The 12,953-nt window shown below is 36.5% G+C and overlaps 1 protein-coding gene across 2 annotated transcripts in view; it reads left to right on the forward strand.

The window, feature by feature from the left end:
• Nucleotides 1–12,953, forward strand: part of ELP2 (elongator acetyltransferase complex subunit 2) — a 45,870-nt gene that overhangs the window by 5,344 nt on the left and 27,573 nt on the right. For both annotated transcript variants that reach the window (XR_010124169.1, XM_054461484.2), the window contains exons 3-11: nucleotides 1,489–1,559; nucleotides 3,460–3,616; nucleotides 3,981–4,058; nucleotides 6,438–6,502; nucleotides 7,580–7,646; nucleotides 8,151–8,291; nucleotides 10,239–10,334; nucleotides 11,230–11,330; nucleotides 11,531–11,662. Coding sequence is in view for 1 of the 2 variants with exons in the window: in XM_054461484.2 (XP_054317459.1) it covers nucleotides 1,489–1,559; nucleotides 3,460–3,616; nucleotides 3,981–4,058; nucleotides 6,438–6,502; nucleotides 7,580–7,646; nucleotides 8,151–8,291; nucleotides 10,239–10,334; nucleotides 11,230–11,330; nucleotides 11,531–11,662 (908 nt within the window). In the remaining variant the exon portion in view is untranslated. The remainder of the gene's footprint in view (nucleotides 1–1,488; nucleotides 1,560–3,459; nucleotides 3,617–3,980; nucleotides 4,059–6,437; nucleotides 6,503–7,579; nucleotides 7,647–8,150; nucleotides 8,292–10,238; nucleotides 10,335–11,229; nucleotides 11,331–11,530; nucleotides 11,663–12,953) is intronic.

Below are 12,953 nucleotides of genomic sequence, written 5' to 3' on the forward strand. Positions count from 1 at the left end.
TCTTAAATATATCTACTGTAGTATTGATATGGGTTCTGAATTAGTTTTATTTTTCATTCCACAATCATTTGAGGGCATTTTGAGCCAGGCACAAATGCAAAATTTTCTGAATTATTAAGACTTTGCTATGATTTTATAAATGATGTTAAAAAAAGTTTTAATAAGCTACTTATTTCATTTGGTTCTGTAGGATTAGTCACATGTTAGGTCAATAAAAATCATTAAATGGTACAAGGGATGCTTGTTAGTGTGGATAATAAAACATAATTGCAATTATATTAATTGCCACCAGATAACATCAAAGACTGACTTTCAGTATAGGAATTTGTTATAAAATATTAATTTAGGTTTGTATGTTTTATCTTCCGTTTAAAAGTGAGGTTACATAAAATGAATTGCTTGTGTATTACTGTAATCTATAACTATTATGATTGATTTCCTTTCATTGAACTGCCAGATAATGCAGATAGCCTTTCCAACCCTCTATCAGTGATATATAAAATTTTAATATAATTTTGTATTTTTAATATGTCTGAATTTTAACATTACTTTTATGTATAGACATTCTTAAAATCATATAGTTAAGTGGCTTAATTGCTGTGACACGTGAAGTTGAAGCCCATGATCACAGTTGGCTGGCAGCAGAGTTAGGACATGAACCTGGGCCTTCTGTGTTCAAATTTAATGCTCTTTAGTCCAGCTGCTTCCCTGAAACAAATAAAAAGAAAATCCAAACCCAAATTAGGTTATTTGCCCCTTTTTTGGTACTACTTTTTCTTCTGTTATCACTGAGAAGTTGCAAGTATTTAAAAGATCTATTTTGAAGTATGTCTTTAATTTCAACAATAAGTCATATTCTTGGTAGTAGCACCTGACTACAATGTTTCATATAATGTTCCTGCCAAGAATGTTTAGCCTGCATCTAATCATGAGGAAACAATCAAACAGATTGAGGGACATTCTGCAGAACAACTGCTGGGTACTGTCATTGTCACAAAAATGAGGGGGACTAGGAAACTATTCTAGATTAAAGGAGACTAAAAAGATGTGATATCCAAATGTTCAGTGTATTTCCTTAGATTCTGAATCCCAAACAAAAAAAGTTTTAAAAGACATTACTGAGAGAATTGGGACATTTTAATATGGACTGTATATTATATAATAATACTTATCAATGTTAGAATTTTTGAATGTGATAATTGTATTGAGGTAATATAGGAGAATGTTTTTGTCCTTAGGAGATATATGGTCTTTGAGGATCAGAGATCACAGTGTCTGCCACTTATTTTTGAGTAGTTTGCCTCCTAAAAAGTGTGTGTGTATGTATATAGAGGAAGAGTGAGATATTAAGCAAATATGGCAAAATGTTACCAGTTTGCGCATCTAGGTAGAGGGTATAGGGGCATTGTTTTTTAGTGTAGCTTGGAAATTTTTAAAAATTGCAGAAAAAATGAATAAAGATATTTACTGAGATATAATTTTTTTCAGCCCCTTCTACTGAATTAGTTTCTGGAGGATCTGATAATCAAGTGATTCACTGGGAAATAGAGGATAATCAGGTGAGTAGACATGTTTATAAACATAAGAAATGACTTTTTTTGTTTGTTTGTTTTTTAAGAGGTAGAGTTTCACTGTGTCACCCAGGCTGACGTGCAGTGGTGCGATCGTGGCTCACCTCAGCCTCCTAAGTAGCTGGGACTACAGGTGCCTGACACCATGCCTGGCTGATTTCTGTTTTTTTTTTTTTTTTTTTTTTGTAGAGATGGGGTCTTACTTTGTTGCCCAGGCTGGTCTCAGAAATGACTTTTATATATACTTTTATTTTTAGTTTTTTTCTTCAACTGTGTTGTTCTTTTATGAAGTTAATCTTGCTCATCAGCAACACAAATGCTGTATCTTTTATACTACACAGGCCCTGTACCCTTTGCTCTGATTTCTACTCCCATATTTGTATGCTGTTAACTGTCTCTGTGAATTTCCTATCATTTTGGAATAATTTTCAAACTATTCTTACTTGGGCTGATCTGTTTTCAATGCTTTTGGCATACGAATATAGATTTACAAGACTCTTCTCAGTGCTACCCCACACTTCTGTCATGTTATGTTTTTAAAAATTCTCTGATTGAGCTATAACTATGCTTAAAGATGTGAAATGAGTATTTTCAATAGATTTAATTTTTTCAGGGGGTAATGACAGACTTGTTAAAAAAAAAAAGGTTATAAATACAAAAAGTATAAAGAAGGAAAAACCTATACAAAATCTGAGCAGAGTTAACTTTCTGGTGAATGTCATTCCCCGTCTCTAGTTATATGTGTATAATTATGCATAACAGAGATTCTATTGTATCCAAGGATTTTTTAAACCTTTTTGAGGTGAGATCTGGCTGTGTTGCCCAGGCTGGAGTGCAGTGGCTGTTCACAGGTAAGATGATAGTGCACTATAGCCAAGGACTCCTGGACTCAGGTGATACTCCTACCTCAGCCTCCCAAGTAACTGGGACTGCTGGCACACACCACTGTACCTGGCTTAAGTGTTTTTTTCCGAGAAGTCAAAGGCTAATGATTCTAAAGAAAGTTAGTGTACAGACCCTTATACACGAGTATTATGCACACCTTCTTTAGTGGCAGCATTCTGTTTTAAGTATTATAATTGGAAAAACAACTGAGAAGACATTTAAGGAACACCACTATTTCAGCAGACAGTTTATAGAAGATACCTTTTAAAAGAAGTGGTGGAATGTCACACATTTGAAACTTAAAAAAAGATAAACCCAAAACGTCAGTAGAAGGGATGCCAGAGGGAATAATCTTGATGGGAAGCAGGTAGATTTGATAAGCAAATGGGATTTCCCACTTCTCTGCTATTTTTCTATTTTGCAGCCCTACTTGATTTAGGCAAGTATCATGAGTGGATGCTAAAAGTACTTAGTAAAAGTTTGATGGGGAATAGAATGTTTATTCAATTCCGAAGTATACTCATCACCAAAAAAAAAAAAAAAAAAAAAATTAACATCACAGTGAAAAAACCTGGCAGACAATACTTCTACTAAATATGAAGGTTAGCTTCACTAAAACCTGGACAAACTGAAATCATGTGCCTCCTGATGGGATGTGCTTATGTAGTAATGCTGTCAAAATGTATATTCTGAATCTCTTCATAATGAAAATCACACTAATCCAAAAAGAGGAACATTCCACAAAGTTGACCTATATTCTTCAGAATACCTATTGTCTCCTCAGAGTAGATTCCTAGATATGAGATTGCTGTGTTGCAGGGCATGCACATTTTGTGTGTTATTAACATGGTCAGACAGACTTCTTGAAAAATTTTATTCTTTTCAACTTAGAGGACCTATTTCTGGCTCAGCCATTTTATTGGCACCTTTATCCAATTAAATTAAGGTAAAAAAAAATCCTTTTTTTTTTTTCACAATGCTTCTGTCATTCTTTCTGATTCAGCTTTTAAAAGCAGTCCATCTTCAAGGCCATGAAGGACCTGTTTATGCGGTGCATGCTGTTTACCAGAGGAGGACATCAGATCCTGCTTTATGTACACTGATCGTTTCTGCAGCTGCAGATTCTGCTGTTCGACTCTGGTCTAAAAAGGGTTCAGAAGGTAGGTTTGGAGACATGATAATCCAGACAAACGAAATAATATTTAACAAATGAATGATGAGTAGAAGAGCATATATATAATTCTTTACAACTTTCGAGCAACTTTAAAAATACTATAATTGTAATCTAAATTTTTCTTTTGCACTTATTTAAAATTCTCTATACCAAGATTTTTTCATGTAAGTCGTTTTGCTCTCTGTAACATCGTTAAAATTTGGCCATTTAACTTCACATGGTCAGTGGGGGCTCAGGATTGACTTCTCTCATCTCCCTTCTGCTACCTGGTGCTGTGATGATGCTATCCAACCTGTCTAGCTGGATAAGCTCTGAGGTAGTTGTTCATTGTGTTTTTTATTATTTCTTAGTAATGTGCCTTCAGACTTTAAACTTTGGAAATGGATTTGCTTTGGCTCTCTGCTTGTCTTTTTTGCCAAATACTGATGGTGAGTATCCTGTTAAGTATATGTTAAAAGGGCAGTATATTTGCATACTGTCATATGATTAGAACCTAAAAGAAATGTGTTGGGTCTTAATTTTGTATCTAAATGTTTCTATGAAACAAGATGTGAATAACATACTTTTATTATAATAATCAAATGATCTGAGTATAGAACATAAAGTTAAGAGGGGCTTATTAGGATTTTGATAGCTATTGATAATTTAAGTGACTTACTATGTACTCAAGATTGATACTGTTATCAAATATACTGTGGTTGTATATAGATCTAATTTGAGGAAAGAATCTAATTCTTTAGAAGGTGAAGGTCTGGGGTAAGTTGAAAAAGTGTTGAATGAAGATGGCATATAAGCATTTCTCTCAAAATGACAGCCCCTTCACATCCCGCATAATGACATTTTGCCCAAGACCACTTAAAATCTGCAAACAGGAAAATTTCCCTTTTGCTGTGAAACCCATCTGTATTTATCTTTGAGTATCTTCTACAAAGATAATAGCCAGTGTGAGTGAGTCAGCCTGTTTGCCTCCACAGTTACCTGGAAGACTGGCCAGGTGGAAAGAGGCAGGGCCTGGAAGCCACCAGCCTCTCTCGCCCTCTGTAGCAGGAGCTGCGACTCTATGGTTTCATGTTATGCTTCCATTCTGTGCAAGGCTCTGTGCAAGGAGAAGCTGCACACATTCTGGCATCATAACAGAATTTCATTTCTTCCATCTGCATTCAGGCCAAGTGACTGGAGTTTTGTTTTTATTGTTTTTATTTTTCTTTTTTCCGTAGTTGATCTAAAGTAAGAAAATCTTTGAAAAACACATTGGTGGCAAGGCATGTCCTTAGAAAAAGTCTCATTTTATCTAGCAGAGTCGTCAGGGCTGCCCTTTGGTAATGCAAATTATTAATTTTTTTATCTTATGAAAATAATTTTACAGTCACATCTTTCATAGCTTTTAAAAATTTTTAAATTGAAAATTTATTTATTTATTTTTTAGAGACAAAGTCTCATTCTGTCACTCAGGCTGGAGTGCAGTGATCATAGCTCGCTGCAGCCTCTAACTCCTGGGCTCAGGTGATTTTCCCACCTCAGCCAAGTAGCTGGGACTACAAGCATGCTCCACCACGCCCAGCTAATTTTTTTATTCTTGTAGAGACAGAGTCTGTTTATGTTGCCCAGGCTGGTCTTGGACTCCTGGCTTCAAGTGGTTCTCCTGTCTCGGCCTCCCAAAGTGCTGGGATCACAGACATGAGCCAGTGCGTCTGGATCCCCTTGCGTAGCTTTTTAAATTTTTTATTTTATTTTTTTGACACAGGGTCTCATTCTGTTGCCCAGGCTGGAGTGCAGTGGCGTCATCACAGCTCACCTCAGCCTGGGCGGCTGGTACTCCCAGCCAGTAGCTGGGACTCCAAGCACATGCCACTATGACTGGCTAATTGCCATGTATAGCTTTTTAGCCACATGCTTAATTATATGCTCTTTTATTTATTTATTTATTTTATTTATTTATTTTTATTTATTTATATTTTATTTTATTTTATTTTTTTATTTTTTATTTTTATTTCTTTATTTTTATTTTTATTTTTTTTATTTTTATTTTTATTTTTTGGGATGGAGTCTTGCTCTGTCGCCCAGGCTGGAGTGCAGTGGTGCGATCTCGGCTCACTGCAATCTCTGCCTCCTGGGTTTAAGTGATTTTCCTGCTTCAGCCTCCTGAGTAACTGGGATTATAGGCATATGCCACCACGCCCAGATAATTTTTGTATTTTTAGTAGAGACAGGGTTTTGTCATGTTGGCTAGGCTGGTCTCAAATTCCTGACCTCAGGTGATCTGCCCACGTCAGCCTCCCAAAGGATCACGCCCTAGGATTACAGGCATGAGCCACCACACCCGGCCTTTTATTTTGTTTTAAACAAAATAAAATGTAAGGTTTTCAAACAAAACATAAAGTCCTCAAATTAACAAACATACCCTTAAATCTGTGTGCATTAGCCATGATGGTAGGGCTCATAGTAGCTGTTCATTATTTAGTTGTCTTAACAACTTTTCATCTTGGTCTTTGGGCTGACATGGTGAAAATGCTCTCTAGTTGCTCTTGAGCTTATTTTTCACTTCTATCATAAATGTCATAGACTGGAGAGAAGGACTGGATTCTCATTTAATAGTCATTATATTTACCAAGTAACCACTGAATAGAACATTTTAGAGTGTTCATTGTATTCCTGCAGACATTTATTGAGCATTTTCAATTATTCGTGTAGTGGTGTGGGAAATTGAAGTCAGGATTCTTTACTTAGAGCTTACAATCCAGTACAGTTGATAATCATAACGTGGTGGAATAGAGAACTCACAGTGAAGCCTGTTTTTTTTCCCTCAGTACCAATATTAGCATGTGGCGATGATGATTGCAGAGTTCACGTATTTGCTCAACAAAATGATCAGGTAATAATGTTTATTAAGAGGCTGGAATTATATTCTGCTTAGTTATATCTCAATACAGACTATATCCAGATTATAGAATTTTAGGGAATGTTCTAATCTAAACCAAAGTAATCCAATAGAATCTTTTTTTGACAGTCCTCTGTTAAGATGGTTGTCTACTCTGAACACCAAGTAACCGCTGCCTTGACCATCAGGCTCAGAGTTGTTAGGGGTAAACAGGTCATTAGGTGGGGGAGGAGAGATGGAAGATGCTGTGGTCGTTGTTTTTCTCTTAAAAATTTAAACGGGATATACCTATAGTGAAGCATTCCTAGTAGTGCTTATTTGCCCTTCTGAGCTTTACTTAGATTTTGAGTGGTTAAACTAAAGGAGAGAAATTTAGAAAGGGGTTGGTTAACTCTAAACTCATTTATTTAATAGTGAGGATACTTGTTTCTTTGCATTCTATAAGAAGGTTAAAAATGATTGTGAAAGTCCAGCTATTCAACTTTTTTTTTTTTTTTTTTTGAGACAGAGTCTTGTTCTGTCTCCTGGGCTGGTGCAGTGGTGAGAACATGCGTCACTGTAGTCTTGACTTCCTGGGGTCAAGCAATCCTCCTGCCTCAGCCTCCTGTGTAGTTGAGACCACAGGCGTGTATCACCATGCCTGGCTACTTTTTAAATTTTTTGTGCACACAGGGTCTCCCTTTATTGCCCAGGCTGGTCTTAGTCTCCTGGCCTCAAGTGATAGTCCCACCTCTTCAGCCTCGCAAGGTATTAGGATTATAGGTGTGAGCCACTGCCCAACCCACCTTTTTTTCTATATTATATCTATAGTATGTATCATTTTATATCTTAAACATTTAAAATATTTGAGATTACAAATATTATATTATCTACTCACAGGTGCTCCAGTTAGTGATTTAGATATTACATGATGGGTTTTTCATTCCCAAAGGAATGCTTTTTCTTGTCTAATCAAATAGCGTTCTCAGTAAAAGAGCAATGCAGTAGGACTGTCTGAGACCAAATGATGTCACTGGTATACATGAAGATGTTAAATTCTTACATCAAGCCCAATGATTTTTATCTTACTAGTTTCAGAAAGTGCTTTCTCTCTGTGGACATGAGGATTGGATTAGAGGAGTGGAATGGGCAGCCTTTGGTCAGTATGAAATTTTGCTAATGCACATACAATGGGAACAAGTATATGTTACTTCCAAGAAAGCAGCCTTTTATGTTTTAATTTTTAAGTTTTCTTTGTATGTTATTTTAAGTTTTCTTTGTATGTTATGTTTTTCTGTTGTCCCAATTAGAAAGGAGGATGCTTATCCCTTCTGTTGTTAGTTGGGTGGTAGATGATTAAATAAATTGGTATTTATCAGATGACATTAGCTGTCTTGTTCACATGCAGACCTTCTTGAAAAGTTCTTTGTAGAACTTAGTAGACTATATATGAGTACTACATGTTGTAAACATGTATTAGCATTGTATGCATGTTTGTCAATGTTATTAAAAATGAATAGAGATCAAATGAATTGGAGGGTAAGGAAACAAAGTATTGTTTTTTTGGGAAAATCTGGAAATATATATATTATAGAGAAAAAGTCTTATACATAAACTTCACAATATAATGTTTTAAAATTAATACAACTTATTTTTTAATTAGGTAGAGATCTTTTCCTAGCAAGCTGTTCACAAGATTGCCTGATAAGAATATGGAAGCTGTATATAAAGTCAACATCTTTAGAAACTCAGGATGACGATAACATAAGACTGAAAGAAAATACTTTTACCATAGAAAATGAAAGTGAGTAATAATGAAAATATCCGATATAACAATACTTAGGTCTCCTAGTTGGTTGATTTTTTTTTTTTCACCACCCACCTATGTGAAGGTTAGTTTTTCGCAAGTGTCAGATTCCTACCTGAAATTTCTTTTTTCTTTCTTTTTTTTTTTTTTTTTTGAGACAGAGTTTTGCTTCTTCACCTAGGCTGGAGTGCAGTGGCGTGAGCGTGGCTCACTTCAACCTCCGTCTCCCAGGTTCAAGCGATTCTCCTGCCTCAGCCTCCCAAGTAGCTGGGATTACAGGCACGCACCACCACGCCTGGCTAAATTTTTGTATTTTTAGTAGAAATGGGGTTTCATCATGTTAACCAGGCTGATCTCTAACTCCTGACCTCAGGTGATCTGCCCGCCTCGGCCTCCCAGAGTGCTGGGATTACAGGTGTGAGCCACCGTGCCTGGCCTGTTTGTTTTTTTTGAGACATCTTACCCAGCTTGGAGTGCAGTGGCATAATCACAGCTCACTGCAGCCTTGAACTCCTTGGCTCAAGTGGCTTAGCTTCCTGAGTAGCTAGGACTACGCCGTCACACCCAGCTAATTTTTAAAATTTTTTGTAGAGATAGAGTCTTGTTATGTTGTCCAGGCTGTTTTTCAACTACTGGCCTCAAATGATCCTTCCACCTTGGTATCCTAAAGTGTTGGGATTACAGGTGTGGGCCACCATGCTTGGCCTGATACTTTGTATTTTCCTATTTTTATGTGAGAATGAGTCATTTTTCATATGTGAAATATTTTTCTTCTAAACTATATTAGTAAGATTTTTTAAATTGCTGAGAATAATGTTTAGTGCTTCTCAATAAAGTAATTTGTAAAATATTACTAAATTTGCAGTTTTAGCACAGGAAGACCTAAAGGAATAATGCGAATTACTTACACATTTTATTGACCTATGATAAAAGACAAGCTAAATCTCACCATTTGAGTAGTATATTTAATTCTGATTTTCCTATTGTCTGGCCTTAGAACAGTATCCCTGCATGGTAGATCCTGTTGGGATGTTGTATTTGAAAGAGATATTTTTGGATGTGTCAGTTATAAAGGTAGTTCTCAGTGAACATTGTTCACCTAGGTGTATTCTGTTTTTTGTTACTATTCTTGGTGCTAAAGTCCATCAGAGTTGAGATTTTGGTAACAGTTTTTTGGGGAGAACGAAAAAATGATATACCCAGCATATTAGGAGTAGCTGTACCCAAATATGAATTTTTTTCTATTTTCATTGTATTGTTTGAAAGGTCAAAATACTGATTTCATTTTCTTTATTTCTGCATTTATCCTTTTAAAAAATGGGATTTGTATTTGTCCATTCTTACGCTTCTGTAAAGAACTTCCCAAGACTGGGTAATTTGTAAGAGAAAGAGGTTTAGTTGACTCACAGTTCTGCAAAGCTGAGGAGGCCTCAGGAAACTCAAATTAATAGCAGAAGGGGAAGCAGGCACCTTCTTCACAGGGCATCTCCCACCAGATCCTTCCCTTGACAGGTGGGGCTTAGGGGGATTACAATTCAAAATGAGATTTAGGTGAGGACACAGAGCCAAACCATATCAGTATTTTAGGCTATTCTTATAATAAGTGAGGATAATAAGGAGGCTGGCATGACTGTTTTTCCTTCCTCATTGTAGTTTAATAGTAACTGTCTCAGAAAATTGTAAAAATATAAGATATTCCTTCATATTTATTTATGACCAGCTAGAACAGAATATAAGGAAAAATGTATAACTTTTTCTCCTATAATTTTGAACAGCAGTTGAGGTTAAAGAAATTTAGAATGCATGTTCTTTTTTTGAATCCCAGCTATCATATTTTGTCCTAATTTTTTTTTTTTTTACATAATTGCCCAACTGTCTTGGTTATGGAAATACTCTTTTTAGAAGAGCTTTGAGGAAATAATACCTTCATTGCTTTTGTTACAGGTGTTAAAATAGCATTTGCTGTTACTCTGGAGACAGTGCTAGCCGGTCATGAAAACTGGGTAAATGCAGTTCACTGGCAACCTGTGTTTTACAAAGGTAGGAAGAAAACCATACACACATCCCTTATTCCAGTTAAATCTTATGGCATGGTAAGCTGATCAAATCAAGTGGAGAATTTTTTTAGTGTGATTAGAAATCTCAAATACATGACATTTTCAAGTTGACAAAGTATAATACTGCATTCGTGGTCTGCTGGGCACTCAATTCTATTGAACATTGAACTTCTAAGTGGGAAAAGTGTAATTCCTGCCATGATGTTGAAACTACCACACCCCCAGTAACTTTTTATCTTAAAAGTTTCCACTTGATTATTATGAGATTGAAGAAAAACTGACTTTCAAGCCAACTTCACTGGATCCCTTACCCTTGGTAATAACAAAGTTGGTACCACTGAAATACATTATGAGAAAGTAAGACTGTTACTCTTTCTTTCTTTTGCCGTTGTGTCTCCGTTTATGGAGTGACAGTTCTGTGCATGTTCAGGCTGGTGCTGGGTGTATAGCTAGGTAAGGCATAGCCTCACATTCTTCCGTGGCCACTTCACCAAGGCAATAACAGCAATAATTAATTCTTAGGGTCTTCCTTACATTATGCCATGTTTGCTATAATTTAAAAAACAAAAAAAATTGGAATTATAGATACTACGGCTGGCCTTTTTAGCTTACCATGTTTTGGAGCTGTATCCACATTGATTTGTGAAGCTCTAGTTATTTGTTTTTATTGCACGGTAGTAGTCTATTGTCTGAATATACTACAACCCATTTATCTCTTCTTCTAATGGTAGACATTTGTGGTGTTTGCAATTTTTTGCTATTACAAATAATGTGCAGTGAACATCCTTGCAGTACCCATGTTGTTTGTTGTTTTTTTCTGGTCATCTAGAAACATGATGCTTGTTGATCACCTAAAGGGATTAGGTTTTATTTTTTAGATGGTGTTCTACAGCAGCCAATGAGATTATTATCTGCTTCCATGGATAAAACCATGATTCTCTGGGCTCCAGATGAAGAGTCAGGAGTTTGGCTAGAAGAGGTAAAAATATTGGATATTTAAGGAACAGAAAATTAAGTTTTGAACTCTCTATTTAAATCCCAAGTCTATATTGATAGACCTGCAAATTTTCACCGTGTACATTAAAATAGTGGGAATTAACAGTCTCTGGAATCAGCGATTTCTGTTGTGAAAAATATAGACTATTGATTAAGAATTGTTTTCTGTCTGTTATTGTACAGGTTCGAGTAGGTGAAGTAGGTGGGAATACTTTGGGATTTTATGATTGCCAGTTCAATGAAGATGGCTCCATGATCATTGCTCATGCTTTCCACGGAGCGTTGCACCTTTGGAAACAGAATACAGTTAACCCAGTAAGAAAAGAGTGTTTAAATAAAGCATTTCTAATCAAATAGAGTGCATTCTAGGTAAATAGTATTTTGCTTATAACACTCTACAGAAACATAGTAGAGGCACTTGAAGTTCAAGTGACATAAATTTTTTCTGTAGACATTGTTAAGGTATTGAAATTTGCATGTAGGTAAATTTGCTACATAAATGCACTGTATTCCTTCAAGCTAAGAAGTTTTTAATGAGAATTTTCCGAAATGTGTAGCTTTCCTGTCTTCTTAAAAAGTTAACATAATTGGATATCTTGTTAGACTGCTAGATCCCTATTATTGAATGAATGTCAGTCATTTATTGTGACTGACATTCAACACCTGGGCATGGTGGCTCGTCTCAGCAACTTGAAAGGCTGAGAGGGAGGATTGCTTGAAGCTAGGAGTTTGAGAACAGCCTTGGTGAAAGAATAAGACCCTGTCTCCAAAAAAAAAAAAAAGAGGTAGTCTTCTCCCTTTAGTCATATAACTGTCTCTCTACAGCATTCCTTCTCTTACTTTGTAATCTGATTTGCTTCTAATCTGCTTCAAGCTTGGGAAAATTAGATAGCAAGAACGGAGTGGCCAAGAGCACAGGCCCTTGGAGCTAGACAGCCTGGGTTCACTTACTAGCTATGTGTCCTTGAGGACATTAGTTAATCCCTGTCTCAGGTTCCTCATTTGTAAAATATGGGTAGTTTTTTTTTTTTTTTTTTTTTCTTTTAACAGGATCTCACTCTGTCATCCAGGTGTGATCATAGCTCACTGCAACCTCATTCTCCTGGGGTTAAGCCATCCTCGTGCTTCAACTTTCTGAGTAGCTGGGACTACAGGTGCACATCACCACACCCAGCTAATATCTAAAATTTTTTTTATAGACACAGGGTCTTGTTTTGTTGCCCTGCCTGGTCCTGAACTCCTGGCTTTAAGTGATCCTCCCGCCTCAGTCTACCAGAGTGCTGGGATTACAGGTGTGAGCCACTGCATTTGGCATGTGGATTGTTAATAGCACCTACTGACAGGGTTTTTTTGTTTGTTTGTTTTGTTTTTTTTTTTGAGACGGAGTTTTGCTCTTTTGGCCCAGGTTGGAGTGCAGTGGCGTAATCTTGGCTCACTGCAACCTCCACCTTCCGGGTTCAAGCGATTCTTCTGCCTCAGCCTCCTGAGTAGCTGGGATTACAGGTGCCTACCACCGTGTCTGGCTAATTTTGTATTTTTAGTAGAGACGGGGTTTCATCGTTTTAGCCAGGTTGTTCTCGATCTTCTGACCTCGTGATCCGCCCAC

The sequence above is a fragment of the Pongo pygmaeus genome, chromosome 17, assembly GCF_028885625.2.
Source record: "Pongo pygmaeus isolate AG05252 chromosome 17, NHGRI_mPonPyg2-v2.0_pri, whole genome shotgun sequence".
In the NCBI taxonomy this organism is placed as follows: Eukaryota; Metazoa; Chordata; class Mammalia; order Primates; family Hominidae; genus Pongo; species Pongo pygmaeus.